Source organism: Perissodus microlepis, chromosome 3, assembly GCF_051167445.1.
Source record: "Perissodus microlepis isolate ML-2025 ecotype Zambia chromosome 3, ASM5116744v1, whole genome shotgun sequence".
Lineage (NCBI taxonomy): Eukaryota > Metazoa > Chordata > Actinopteri > Cichliformes > Cichlidae > Perissodus > Perissodus microlepis.
The window spans coordinates 45,327,703-45,343,647 of record NC_140463.1 but is presented as its reverse complement, the minus strand read 5'-3'; the positions used below and the strand labels follow the sequence as shown (position 1 = coordinate 45,343,647).

The 15,945-nt window shown below is 39.5% G+C and overlaps 1 protein-coding gene across 3 annotated transcripts in view; it reads right to left on the bottom strand.

Annotated features, from left to right (window-relative positions):
• sorcs2 (sortilin-related VPS10 domain containing receptor 2) overlaps positions 1 to 15,945 on the bottom strand; it is a 355,461-nt gene that overhangs the window by 207,310 nt on the left and 132,206 nt on the right. For all 3 annotated transcript variants that reach the window (XM_084924623.1, XM_084924624.1, XM_084924625.1), the window contains exon 3: positions 471 to 570. In XM_084924623.1, coding sequence (XP_084780749.1) covers positions 471 to 570 — 100 coding nt within the window. The remainder of the gene's footprint in view (positions 1 to 470; positions 571 to 15,945) is intronic.

The following is a 15,945-nucleotide window of genomic DNA, read 5'->3' as shown; positions in this document are numbered from 1 at the left end:
TCCACAAGGTTTAGGTGCGTGTTTATGGGAATTTTTGACCATTCTCCCAGAAGTATATTGTGAGGTTGTGAGGTCAGACACTGATGTTGGACAAGAAGACCTAGCTCTGAGTCTCTTGGAGTCTAATTCATCCCAAAGGTGTTCTGTTGGTCAGGACTGTGCGCAGGCCATTCAAGTTCTTGACTCTGCAAGCCTAGGTGCTTGATTTTATACACCTGTGACATGTATTCAATACATATACTATATTTATATATATATATACGTTATCGTGATCCTAAGTGATTCTTAGTAAAACTTAATCTGACAGCTCTGGATCTTAAATGAATAATTGTTTCAAATAACACATTTTTCACTAGATTTCTCCTATTTCTTACACAATCTGGCTGTGCAGGTGTTCATTTAGACCTCCAACTCATACTATTAACAATGGACAACATAACCGGGAAAAAAAATTGCATGCAACTACCGACCTTTTTCTTGTTGGTTGGGCAAATATAGAAACTTGTCACCACAATGGTTGTTCCTGGCATCAGGTTGAGTTTGGTGTAGGTGGTGCCATAGTCAGAAGACCTAACAAAATTGCAGGCGAAAAAACAAGAACAGGTACAAGTTAGTCTGGAAACATTTAAGAGCATTTTTTTCATAGTTTTCCTTTTGCAATAATCCCATGAGAGGTAGGCAAAGATGCCTGGGAAAGCAGCTGCTTATTCTCTCAAACTGTCCTAAAGGTATTGTATCAGTTCTCTGTTCACCATATCGCTACTTTGCAGTCTGTGGTCTGAGCCAAGTGACAAATCAGAAACGGCTGGGAAACCTGTCATTGCCACAGTGGTGTAAAAACACCCTTGGGCTAGCGATGAAGTCCTGACCAATCCTTAAATCTGGCAGCTTTAGCAGGAGGTAGGGAGTGCTATGTGCGTTCAAGAGTGATAGTTACAGTAGCTGGATCATTTCTCCAGCCCCGCTCAGACATACCCACAAAGCACAGTGAAAGTGATTGTTTGTGACAGGTTTTGACAAATGATGCAGGTTTCAACTTGACAAAGCTTAAGGGGGTTTAACTCTTTTATGGATAATTAATGTCTTAAATTTCTGTCAGGAAGGAAAAGATAAACAAAACTAATACAGGAGATTTTCCCCTCTACTTTATTATGTAGACAAGGTAAATTAAGGTTTAAGACACTGGTTTGAGTAAACAGAACACAAAACAAGTGTACATCAGACAACTTTCTAGGCTTCAAAAACAATGCAAAGCATACAGGAAGAAAGATGCTACAGCATTTAGCTGGAGGTTGAGGGTTCAACAGGAGGGAGCTTTGAAGGAGAGGACTTGATGAAAGAGAATGATGAGCTAGCACGTCAGCCTGGTTAAGGATGAGAGGATTTACTCCTTTGCGCAGTGGGACATCAACCACTGACAGACACTCACACACACAGTAAGACACATACACCCGAAGCTCTGCCAAGCCATTCAGTAATCAGCTCTCCCAGAGTGCTCTGATACAGCTGGAGAAAATGGAGTGGCATAGCAGGGGTGAGCTATTTCTCTGTGGTGAGCTGGCAAGTGTTTTCATCTTCCTCGTTGGCCTGTGTGCCATATTTAACCCTGAATCACTTGGAGGACATGAACAGATCTCGTGCTGATGGCTGTGCTAGCAGCAGAGCTCTGTGTTTATCACAAAAACCCAGTTGTAGATGGAGTAAAGGCCTGCTAGGCCTGGTGAGCAGAGGTCCTCTCAGAGGGTGGATAATTTGGGTGTAAGTGCAAAAACCACATTAACTAGTCACATTAAGTCCTAATTAGCAAGAAGGATGATGATCAGCACTTTATAAACAGTGCTTGGAGAATCTGTTTAAACCATTTGTTCAAGCACATTCATTGCCCTCATTGTGCCTGTCAACATATGAAAATCTACTTACAAAGAATCAAAAGATGCTGCAGATCCAACTGCTATGAAGGCATGCAGTAACATTTCCAAGTGCTTTGTATGTGACAGGTAAGATATAGGTTGTTACCCAGCCTTTAGAGCTGGGTGAAAATATATCTGGTCACTCTTGATATTGAAGCTGAAATGAATGCTAGTGCATAAGAATTGGAATGTTATTCTTGTATTTCTGCAGGAGTGAAAACCCAGTCCCACAAGATTTCCTATGCTCTGTTGATAAACACATTAGCAAAATGTGTTGTGTTGTGTCTTTCTATAAAGACACAACACATTTTGCAACTCATTTAGACTGATGCTTCTTCTGTAAGAGATCTTTAAGAGATCTATACTTCTGTTAGAGATCTGCAGAAATCCCCTTAGCTGCTGAACATTTGATAAGAATAACTTTAAAAACCTAAAATTGTCTCCCTAAAATACATTACAATGCATCTACACTTTTTGCCAAGAGCACTTTGATTCAGTTCAATTCAGGTATATTTATATAGCACCAATGAGGGAAGCTTATCTGTTTACATACCACAAATCATAGCAAAAAATAATGTAAATCATAAAAAAAATCAGCTTCATTTGGATAATCACCTTCTCCACAATAAGAGGAGAATACATCAACTCTATTACTGTACTGGGTATTACTTCTCCATTTAACACAGAGGCCTCCAAAACCTTCTTATTACACATTTATAGTGCTTCATTAGCCAGGGTGTAATGAAAGGCCAGAGCTGGGGTGGGCATTTTGCCCAGAAATACAACTCAACACATGGACCTTGACTGTCCCTTGTCCCCTAGCTTTCTGTCCTCAATACCCTGTTTTGCCCAGCATCTGTTATAATGAACCTTTTTCTTTCCATATATCTTCCATCTATTCAATTCAATTCAATTCAATTTTATTTATATAGCGCCAAATCACAACGAAAGTCGCCTCAAGGCGCTTCATAGATACAGAGAAAAACCCAACAATCATATGACCCCCTATGAGCAAGCACTTTGGCGACAGTGGGAAGGAAAAACTCCCTTTTAACAGGAAGAAACCTCCGGCAGAACCAGGCTCAGGGAGGGGCGGCCATCTGCTGTGACCGGTTGGGGTGAGAGAAGGAAGACAGGATAAAAGACATGCTGTGGAAGAGAGACAGAGGTTAATAACAGATATGATTCAATGCAGAGAGGTCTATTAATACATAGTGAGTGAGAAAGGTGACTGGAAAGGAAAAACTCAATGCATCATGGGAATCCCCCGGCAGCCTACGTCTATTGCAGCATAACTAAGGGAGGATTCAGGGTCACCTGGTCCAGCCCTAACTATATGCTTTAGCAAAAAGGAAAGTTTTAAGCCTAATCTTAAAAGTAGAGATAGTTTCTGTCTCCCGAATCCAAACTGGAAGCTGGTTCCACAGAAGAGGGGCCTGAAAACTGAAGGCTCTGCCTCCCATTCTACTTTTAAATACTCTAGGAACAACAAGTAGGCCTGCAGAGCGAGAGCGAAGTGCTCTAATAGGGTGATATGGTACTACAAGGTTATTAAGATAAGATGGGGCCTGATTATTTAAGACCTTGTATGTGAGGAGCAGGATTTTGAATTCAATTCTGGACTTAACAGGAAGCCAATGAAGGGAAGCCAAAACAGGAGAAATATGCTCTCTCTTTCTAGTCCCTGTCAGGACTCTTGCTGCAGCATTTTGGATTAGCTGAAGGCTTTTCAGTGAGTTTTTTGGACATCCTAAAAATAATGAATTACAGTAGTCCAGCCTGGAAGTAATAAATGCATGAACTAGTTTTTCAGCGTCACTCTGAGACAGGATATTTCTAACTTTAGAGATGTTGCGCAAATGGAAGAAAGCAGTCTTACATATTTGTTTAATATGTGCGTTGAAGGACATGTCCTGGTCAAAAATGACTCCAAGGTTCCTCACAGCGTTACTGGAGGCCAAGGTAATGCCATCCAGAGTATGAATCTGGTTAGATACCATATTTCTAAGATTTTCAGGGCCGAGTACAATAACCTCAGTTTTATCTGAATTAAGAAGCAGAAAGTTAGCGGCCATCCAGGTCTTTATGTCTTTAAGACATTCCTGCAGTTTAACTAATTGGTGTGTGTTATCTGGCTTCATGGACAGATAGAGCTGGGTGTCATCGGCATAGCAGTGAAAATGTATGCTATGTCTTCTAATGATGCTGCCTAAGGGAAGCATGTATAATGTAAACAGAATTGGTCCTAGCACTGAACCCTGTGGAACTCCATAATTAACCTCAGTGTGTGAAGAGGACTCTCCATTTACATGCACAAATTGGAGTCTATTAGATAGATATGATACAAACCACTGCAGTGCAGTACCTGTAATACCTACAGCATGTTCTAATCGCTCTAATAGGATATTATGGTCGACAGTATCGAACGCTGCACTGAGGTCTAGCAGGACAAGCACAGAGATGAGTCCACTGTCAGAGGCCATAAGAAGATCATTTGTAACCTTCACTAAAGCTGTTTCCGTGCTGTGATGAGCTCTGAAACCTGACTGAAACTCTTCAAATAAACCATTCCTCTGCAGATGATCAGTTAGCTGTTTGACAACTACTCTTTCAAGGATTTTTGATATGAAAGGAAGGTTGGAGATTGGCCTATAATTAGCTAAGACTGCTGGGTCTAGAGATGGCTTTTTGAGTAAAGGTTTAACCACAGCCAGCTTGAAGGCCTGTGGTACATAGCCGATTATTAGAGATAGGTTGATCATATTTAAGATCGAAGAATTAATTAATGGCAGGACTTCTTTGAGCAGTTTTGTAGGAATGGGGTCTAAAAGACACGTTGATGGTTTGGAGGAAGTAATTATTGAAGTTAACTCAGAAAGATCAATTGGAGAAAAAGAGTCTAACTTAACATCAATGGTACTAAGAGTAGCTGTAGATAATATTACATCTGTGGGATGATTACTGGTAATTTTTTCTCTAATGATAAAAATTTTATTTGTGAAGAAGTTCATGAAGTCATTACTAGTTAACGTTAAAGGGATGGTTGGCTCAACAGAGCTCTGACTCTTTGTCAGCCTGGCTACAGTGCTGAAGAGAAACCTGGGGTTGTTCTTATTTTCTTCAATCAGTGATGAATAGTAAGATGTTCTGGCTTTGCGGAGGGCTTTCTTATAAAGCAGCAAATTATTTCTCCAGGCTAAATGATGATCCTCTAAATTTGTGACACGCCATTTCCTCTCCAGATTACGAGTCATCTGCTTTAGGGTACGTGTTTGAGAATTATACCACGGAGTCAGGTACTTCTGATTAGAGACCTTAGTTTTCACTGGAGCTACAGTATCCAGAGTCGTACGTAGTGAGGAGGTGAAATTATTAACAAGATAATCGACCTCTGTTGGGGTAGCGTTCAGATAGCTGCTCTGCTCTGTGTTGGTACAGGGCATTGAAGATGATAACAGTGGGTGGATTATATTCTTAAACTTAGTTACAGCGCTTTCAGAAAGACATCTACTTTGATAAAATCTACTCTCCACCGCTGTGTAATCAATTATTGTAAATGTAAATGTTATCAGGAAATGATCAGACAGGAGAGGGTTTTCATCTGATGTTAAAGATTAAAGGTATGGACTAATTTTTGTCAAATGCTCAAATTACATGTGTTTATTAATTTAACATAAACACATGTCAAATGATCCAAGGAGAACAGCTCTCTCTAGCTGGAGTGCACCTCCAATCACAATGAAACATTAAGACATTCTTATGAATTATGAAGTATATACAGGTATATTTCACCTAGGTTTACATTCACAGATACCCTGAGCCAGTTAGCTTAGGGTACTGCATTTGAACTGGCTGCACCTCTAAGCAGTTATTTAAGAAGTTATTGAAATCCCAAGTCTAACAACAGGCCATAGAAACTATACATATAGAATCATAAGTAAAATGTCATAAAAGTGCTTCAAAGTTTGGCTATTTTTAGTGCCAAAACAAAAAAGTAAGAAAAGGCAACTTAAAAACAAAAAAGCAAATCGGAGGAGTCATGAGGCAAAGATATGTAACTTATAAAGCTAATATAGAGGTTGGGTAGGGGTTAGAGTGTAAAGTCAGCTGTCTCAGCACCTTACATGCTGAGAATAATGATGTTGAGTTAATAGGAGAGCTCATTTTATACTGTCTACCACCAAGACCTTTGGATTAATAGACTAGTAGAGAGCTATTGTAGATTAATGAGGAATAATTACTTTTAAACTGAGTAGGAAGCTGATGAGAAGAGATATGGACGAGCACAGGGAGCAGGACAGGGGAGAAGAGTTGAATGAGAAAATGAAAAAAGTTTAACCTGTGGTACTCAGTGTAGCCCTCAGTCCTGGCAATTTAACATTAACAGGAAAGTAGGATATCAAGGCTTCACTGACACAAAATAGTCATTAATATTACCCTTATGTTATTTCATGTCCAAGTCTTCATGTCAAACAGCATAACATAAACATTCATATTTGATATGCAGTACAAAGGCTTAAACAAGTTGCTGCAGACACAAGACAATTGGTAGAAGGCAAATAGCTGAAATAATAACAGCAGAAGAACGGAAACTACTATAAAACAAGAGTGGAATATTAAAAAAACAAAAGGGGAGAGAAGGGTAGACATGGAAATGTCTGCAAGAATGAATGTGACAGTGACAGACACTACGGGTGAAATTGTATTTTCCTTGATCTGCTTGAGAAAACAGAGAAATGTGGAAGCACTTTAGGGTGGCGACAGGTGCTGATTCAGATTTAATGTCCTAATATGTCAAGGTTGCTCCCAGCGCTTGACATCTCAGGAAAGAAAAATTGAGTGTGTCAAGCAAATGTCTGATGCAATGGAATACCAAAATATAGAGAGCACAGGAGAATGGATATGAGGAAATGGATTCATGATAAATCCATCTAAAGATCTTCAAAGTGTTAGCTGGTGAGGCGTTATGATAGATATGTGACAGAAGGAAATGCATCCTTCAAGGCTTTTCTCTTCTGAATTCACATGCATTTGGTGAAACATCTGCTGTCTAAGAAGAACTAAGCTAATAAATAGCTTCAAACAAAGCTAACGAAGAACAGAGCAGTGGGTTGGTGTATTAAAGGTTAGCCATAGACATATACAGTAGTTGGCTGAGTCTCATCATGCTGTTCAGTGTCTGATTTCTGCTAAGACAGACAGATACCGTCAGTCTGAATCAGGTCTGGAAAGCCTGATGGCCAGACTGTTAGGGCTGATGACACTCATCACTGATTGGCTGACACACAGATTTCCCAGAGAGGCTAACTGAGGGCAACATCCTCTGACAAGAGGATAGGATTGAGCTTGATCTTAGTTTAGTATAGAATATGTCACAGTTTCAAGTCTTACACCACAGAAACACAAGAAAAACTCTGCAGTGCATTATGCAGTTGCTCTGTTGACAAATCTGATGAAGTATGAGGATAAATTTGCTTCCTTACCAGAGTATCACTAACTGACGCTATCAACTGCATCCTACTGTATGAGAATTTGTGCCAAATTTAATCTACAGCAGGTTAAAGTTTGGGTCATGAGCGATCATTGTGATCATAAGCGTTGCTATTTTTCTTTTTGAAAGAGTAGAGAATTCATGGGAGATGGGAGCTTTTGATTTATCGCACTAAAGGTAATTGCCATGAGTGGTGTCAAAGAATACAGCAGAGAGCGAGTCACCATTAGTGTTAAAACTGATTTACTGGTTTAAAGTAAGCCATCAAATACCAATGGGCAGATTGAGCTTTAAACAAGTGCAATCACATTTTATGCTTTCAGATGATAAATGGAAAAATTACTGTTTCATGACACAGCTTTATGGACGATAAAAGTAAGATGTATGAACAAGAAACGTAGTGGTGGAAGTCAGGGTTGGGGTTGTCAGCGTCACACATGGACAGGTCAGTAGTGTTATCGCCCATTCTACTTTAAAAAGGAACAGTCTACTTGACTGTCATTTGTCTGTTTATTTTCGCTTCTTTTTGCAGCAGTAGAATGGCTGAGGATGATAAAGCTCAGGGAGTCTCAGGTGTACCCTGGACAAAGGTTTTATGGCCATCTGCTATGGCCTGATTGTGTCAAAGCCTTGGTTTATTGACTGCAGAATAGACTGTAGAATGAAATAGCATGTCTTCCAGAGATCTACTCCACTCAGATATACAGAAAATAGAGAAATTGAGTAGAGAAGTTGTGCTGTGGCAAAACTTTACATATATAAAAGAATGGATTTTTTAAAAATATTTGTCTTTGAGTGTTTTTGGTGAGCTGCAAAGTCAGACAAATGCAATTTAACACTCAGTCTTTTGGTGTTACGGCTACCAGAAAGCCGGGGAAAGTGTGAACCTGTTTTGACAGGGAAAGCAAAAAGACAACTGGTCTTGTTATGACAGTGGCAGACGTGTCAACCAGACTGGCCACAAATCATAAAATCATAAAATGACAAGTTGAACTGTCCACAGAAAGGTGTTAACAGACACATAAAAACCCTAAAAGATCAATCAATCTTTAAACCGCAGGCTTTTAAGATGGTGGTATTATGTTAAAAGCATCTGCTTGACGTTGCTGTATTAGCTACTTATACACTAATTTTTAACCTTCTTCTAATTTCCTACTTCTAAATTCAGATAACAGTGAGATTATTGTACTCATTGTAAAAAATCTTAGAAAAATGGTGATCAACCAAATATTTATTTCCTGAAATGCTAGTCTATGCATGTATTACTTATAGTTTGGACTACTGTAATTCATTGTTATTATGTTTTTCTAAAAATTTCTTTAAAAAGCCCTTAGCTGGTCCAGAAGGATGTAGCAAGAGTACTGGGACTAGAAAGATATTTACTTTTCTCCAGTGGCTACCTATTAAATCCAAAATTAGATTTAAAACCCTTCACCTCTCATAAAATGTCTTGAATAATCAGGTCCCATTTTATCTTAAAGGCTGATAGTACCATATTGAGAGCACTAGAATGGGAGCCATTCAGATTTCAGCTGCCTCTTCTATGGAGCTAGCTCTCAGTTTAAGAAACACACCCCCTCTCTCCTTTTAGGTCTAGTCTTAAAGCATTCGTTTTTGCTAAAGCTTGTAGTTAGGGCTCGACAGGATGCCTTGAACCCATCCCTTAGTTACACTGCAATAGGCTAAGGCTTCTTCACTCACTTCTTTAGCTCTCTCAATATTTATATACCACTATTACATTTAATCACTGGTAATTAATTTTAAAATCTGGCTCTCTCCTATGTGTGTCTGTTGTAATGTCTCCCACCGGTGTGCTTTCCCCTGAATCTCGTCTTCTCTTACATACATGAAGTTACACAAACACTGGGGTTGGAGAACTGGAAATGCAGGTTGTTGGGTCTGTGTTTCCACAGTTTAGAAACTTATTCTCATTAACGCACTCTGAAAGCACTCTGAATCCTACCGCAGACTGACCCCAACGACAGCCTCCGCTTGCTGCCTTTTATTGGGAAAACAGTTCACACAATACACATCACAGCAAAAGCACCTCCCACCATAAACCCCCAAATGGTTCTAAGACAAGGCACTATGTGTGTGTATGTGTAAACATCTGTATGCATGTGAGAATGTGTGTGTGTGTGTTTGAGTGACTGTGTGAGAATGTACGTCTCTCCAACTGTTTCTAACAACATCCTTAGTCATAAAATGATAATCTCCTCCACACCCAATATATGGTTGAATTTCTGTATTGGTTCACCATGCACAACACAGTGAAGCCACAAAAGGGCAGGACGCTTACCACACAAGAAACAGAATCTTCACAAGGGATGTGTCTACAATAATCCTCCCCCAGCACAGAGTGGCTGGAGAGGTGGTCAGAGATAAAGGAATGTATTGATCCTATAGATTGATCTAAGACCTTACAAATTTTTTTTTTTTTTGTGTGTGTGTCCCGTTTGGATCTTTATCCATCAGAATTGTTGTCTTAAGGCCAAGAAAGATGCCAAGCGGATTTATTTTACCAAGTGGATCATCGTGGCCTTGCCATATTGGTCCATTTGATTGACCTTTATTATAATTATGAATTTATTTTATTTTCGGTTGCTACAAACGGGACAGACATGACTGGGGGATAGGACAGGGAGAAAGAATGAAAGAAAGAGAGGGAGAGAAAGAAAACCAGAGGGGAGAAGAGACGGTGAGAAAGGGGGAAGAAAAAAAGAAAAACAAACAAAACACCTGGATCACCTGTATGGAGAAAAAAAAACAGAAGAGAAAGCAAACAAAAAAAAGAGCAACATAATAAAAAACAGCACCATCACAATAAACTAGCTAGCAGTAGATAACAGTAGATACTAAATATCAAACGATATTGTGCAGCACGCAAGATAGACAGCGCACAATGTGCTTTAAGGCAGCAGCCAAGAAAGGTGTAGTCCGCGTCTGTGAACACCCGTGTGTACACCTGTGTGCATACCTGCGTGGATCAGCATGCTTGTGTTCCAAAGGTTTCTCCATGTAACGATCTGCTAGGGAGTGTGGGGAGCCATAGCCCCGTCCACCAGGGTATGAAGCAGGTATGGAGGAGATCCAAGCCCCAGATATCCAGAGGCCCCAGAGTACAAGGACCCGAGGAGGACCACCAAAAGGGGGGGAACCATGCCACCCTCCTGGGAAGAGCTGAGTAGAGCCCCAAACGAGAGGTCACCCAGCAGCTACGGAGCAGAGGCCAGAGGGGGTTGCAGTGGCGTGCCCGCGGGCTCTGCCGGCAGCCAGCTGTGCCAGAGAGGACCGAGCTTCAGGCCCAGAGGCCAGAGGCCTGAGGGCATCCCACCCCCCGGAAGGGGCCCAGCCGGGCCAGAGGCGCCAGGCCCCGCCAATCGGGCACCAGGAGTGAGCCGGTACATACATGAGCGCCCAGCCCCAGACGACAAGGACCACCAACACACCAACGTCTGAGGGCATCAGCCACCGGCAGGGAGTGTGGTGAGGGGAGATAGGCCTCCGCACTTTAGAGGGCCTGAGATGTACCCAGAGAGGTTGAGTCTAAGACCCAACCTGACAAATTTAAGAAACACAATGACAACATTCAACAATTAGACTTAACACAGGTTGCCTGGGCACTAAATACCCCTTTGTGCAACCCAGTATCATAGCAAAACTTATAATAGATCAACCGTCTTTATTTTATGCATGCAGAAGTTGCAGTAAGTTGTACTAAGCTGCAACACCTGGGGACAGAGATATTGTATTTCAAGCCAACATGAAAACAATCACAATAATAACAATACACCTATATTCAATAATTGTACTACATTAAATGTACAACCTCAATTCCAATGAAGTTGGGACGTTGTATAAAATGTAAATAAAAACAGAATACAATGATTTGAAAATCCTTTTTTAACCTATATTCAATCGAATACACTACAAAGACAAGCTATCTAATGTTCAAACTGATAAACTGTTTTGCAAATTTTCACTCATTTTGAATTTCATGCCTGCAACACATTCCAAAGAAGCTGGGACAGGGGCATGTTTACCACTGTGTTATGTCACCTTTCCTTTTAACAATACTCAATAAGCGTTTGGGAACTGGAACTGGGGTTGTACTATCGACATGGCTAGATTCATGACAGAGATTTTCCCTCTCTCATCCTTTACTTCCCAAAAACACCATGAAGAACATTTTGGATTTTAAGTTACACCTGTCTACATGGCGTCAAAGTGCCATTTGATGTCCCAGACGGTCATGTGGATTGCAGCAAAGAGAACATGGATGATAATGCACTGCTTTGTCCTGTTTTGGATAGAATATGAGTAGGCACTTGTAGATGCATATCTGATCTGACAGTTGCGCACACTGCAAGATGAAGGCTCCATCTCGCAAGTTATTGTTTATGCTTTATGATGAGAGTAATTTAGCTCATTTGTATTAGAATCAACACACATAGCAGCAGAAGTTTGTAAGATGTGGGTTACATTTGTGTTCAGGTTAGTCACTAATGCCTGAGCAGCAATTAGCAATTTCATTTGGAAGAGCCTCCTACACTGCAAGTAGTCTGAGCAGGCAGTTAGCCAGGATACAGTGATTCATGCTTAGTAAGGGCACTTCACAGTGGCGGATAGTCTCTTGAAGTGCACAAAATCACTGGAGCATAGATATCAGCAGCAGAGTACTGCTGCCACTTGAAAAGCTGCTTATGGAAGTCTCCTGACAGGCCACTCTGCATCTACTTTTCTTGTTTATATAGCAAAAATGACATAATATTATAACAAATACATCACCAACAGATTGCACTTAATTAGGCAGCTTTCTTAAGAGGTTACTTTTATATTACACCACTGAACCTGTTCTTTCCCAGGCTCTGTGGTGACTGAATCACTGGCCTTTCTCTGTCAGTTGTAATGAGTTTCTTTGCAGCCTTTTGAGTAAAATCCCTTGAATAAAATAATAATCAATCTGCTAGTATCAACAAAGGCTGTGATAGCACATGATGAAAAAAATAAATTACAAAAAAAGAATCCTTCATAAATTACTTTCAGGACACCCATATGGAAAAGATATATATAAATCTTATAAAGTTTGTATCTGTCTTGTGTGAAACTTGTATGAAAAGCATACAAGAGTGAAAACAGATATAAGATCCCTTGAAAAATTATATAAATGAAACTTATATGTTTTGGATACTTACTAAAACATTATATGAAAGTGGCCACTTTCATGAGTAAAACATGAAAGCCTTATATGATTCACTATAGGAAGTAGGCCAAATCTGATGCAAGTCTTTTATAAGTTTTTTCTATTTCTTTTCCACATGGGCAGGCTTGAAATTTCTCTAGCAAGAGGTTTACAAGGATGCACATATTATATGCCCATATTTAGATCATTTCCCTTAAGAAAGGAGCTGAAATGGTTATAACACCCATAAAAAAGAAATATGTGTGTGTGTATATATAAAACACTGTACTATCAAGAGAAATAATCACACTCCCTGGATCCCATCAGCAAAACTCCTCTCCCAATGAGCATAATTAGCAAAAATGGAAACACACAAATCCTTAAAGAGTGTTCAATTCTCCAGCACACATTCGGGATTTCTGATGATGGATATGGACTATTATGCTTATCATAACAGTCCATATCAGGTTGCTATGGAGGTGCCTGTTATGGAAGACGACCAGTTAACTCCCTCAGTACGGCAGAAATAACATAGAAATTCAACCAAGATAAACAGCATTGTATTTGGATGGTGGTAATAACTTTTCATCTACACGCAATAAGTCCTCCAACATGAACATTAATATAGGTTTAAGCAGCAGAATGTCGGCCAGTGGTTAAAGATGTCTAGAGTTTGTGGCTTTATAACTCTGTTGCAGAGTTGCAGGTGGAATACATGTGTACTATACTATACTCATTTTTATCTATTTTATTTATTTTTGGGGTTGGTACTTAAGATTAGACATACATTACCTGCACCTTTAAAAAAAAAAAGTAAAGTGTAACGTTTATATGTATTCCCTGTAAAAGGGCGTTCCTCATTTTTTTTAGGATTTAATGTTGCACCTTGGGCTGAGTTTGTTTTTTTCCTATGCAGATTTAGTTTGGATTGTGAAACTCTTAAATGCATTTTTATAATACCGTTAGCAGTTGTTAGAATACTGAATATTTTTACAGCCACGCTAGCAGTGTGCTTGTAGCATATTGGTCCATTTGATCCAGGTATATCATAATACTTTTTTACACAAAAAAGAGAGATATGTGAGCTTTTAGTAAACCTTATTACATGTGTATTGTGACTTTCCAATTTTCAAAATTTAGAGTTCTGGTTGGTTATTGACTGCAGAACAGATTGTAGAGTTAAATAATTTAATGCCAGAAAAACATGCTTTTGTTAATTTGAAACTGTTTACACTTGACATTGCTTTGACTTATTTTTTTTAGGATGTATAAGGTGTTGTCAGGACAAGCAAGCGGATAACTCAAAGCTGTGAGAACAGTGCCAGCTGATGGATTATCTATATCTGAGTCTCACAGTAAAATCCTTGAAATAATTTGCCATTTTTCAGAAACAGTGCTAAAACTTTGAATGTAAATCTTTCAATCTTCCAATTTGTTCCTAGCAGTTTCTCTGTGTCAGAATACTTCCTTTAAAACCTACTGAATGAGATGTGAGGAGTGCTGCTAGTAGCATGATCATTGCTCCCCCATCTCTCCTTCTCCTGGCTGAGATTAAACATTTCCTACAGGCCTCTCCTAAGCACATAACAGTGGAGGCACTGAAGATACCAAGCAACATTCCCAACCTCCATCATCCATTCACTTTTTCTCTGAAGCGTCCACCCTGTGCCCTTCTTTGCACTCAAGTCCCAGCTGAACTGAAGAAGGAAGAGTGATAAATGAAAACATTTATCTAGATGACATTCCCATCAGCACGCTTTGGGACAAGCACCCTGAACACCGCAGCACACTCTCCCAGAATTCACAAGAAGCACTGCTGTGTTGGCTTACTTTGGACCTGAGGTTTAATTTTTACGATTTTTTTGTTTTGTTTTGTTTTTATCAGCTTGTCTCCTGAAGTCAAAATAAGCAGCTAGGAGCAACTCCTTTGAGTGAACTTGGCTGTGAATACTTAAACAGATGAGCTTGTTTACAGACATTCTCATCATTTTGCCATTTCATTCACTATTGTACAAATTATTAGATCAGCTTCTCTGCACTTTATTTTCTTGCTCCATACCCATCCAGAGCCACAGAGAAAGTGCAAAGGCAAATAACACTTTCTAGCTTAATTGCTTTTACTGAAAATGCTAAAATGCGCTCTTCCTCCGGCTTTTGGAAAATACTGATCGCTCTCACTCCCCAAAAGCCAGTTGCTAATCTCATCTATGTGATAAACATATGAGCATTTTGTTTCTCTTTACGGGGAAGATTCAGCTGTTAGATTGTTTTAGAGAACAATTAGGGTTTGACTAATTTCATTTAATAGATTTTCTTTTCTGTCTTCAAGCTTAAAGTTATTGAAACAACCCAAGGGATAAAATTGTGTAATCACAAGGTGAGGATTTGATTACTCCTCGCATTGATTAAAAGTGTAAAAACTGATTTCTGTTTACAAAAATGACAAAGTTTATGATGTTCAGGCTTAACTTCATACTTTTGCCTTCTTTTCAGAGGCATTTTAGACCTGAAGAATATATATTAATTAATCCATGCTTTACACCTTTCACCACTTGCCTGCAACCTATTTGCTTCTCTCTCTCTGTCCTACTCAAAACTTTTCTTGTTACATTGGATGAAGCACAGTACTGGTCCAGAGTCCAGACTTGTGCGTTTTGTTGTTTGGACTCTACATCCTCCTAACTAAAGATGAGAGGGACCATCCAGCTTGTTATTAGCCCTCAGTTCAGTCTCTGGAAAGGTACCATCAGTGCTGAAATGTGTGTACAGGTTTTACTGCATCTGCTACCATCCAGGTGACATCTTTTTCAGGGAAGACCTTGCATACTTTAGTAAGACAGTACTAAACCACATATTGCATCTATAACAACAGTAAAAGAGTCCAGGTCATGGACTGGGCTGCCTGTAGTCTAGATCTTACATGAACTGAAGATCTGGTACATTATGAAGCAGAAAAAGTAGAACAAAGAAGATCCAGGATCGTTCAGCAAGTAAAATCCGCTGTCAGACAAAGCAGTCCTCTACCAAAAGTCCAGCAACTGATCTGCTCAGTTTCCAGATGTTTCCAGATGTTTATTGCCACACAATGGTAAACATGGCCCTGTTACAGGTTTTTCGAGATGTGCCATCAAATTCAAAATGCCTTTTTTTTCTTAAAATAATACATTTTCACAATTTACACATATGATATGTTGTCTGCATTCTATCATAGGTTTACGCGATTTGCAAGTCATTGCAACCTGTTTTTATTTACATTCTACACAACATCTAAGCGTTTGGGGGATTGCAGTTGGTGCTTTGTTTTTTATTTTTTCCGTGTGTATATATAGTGTATTATTTTTAATCAGTGCATTTATTTAAGT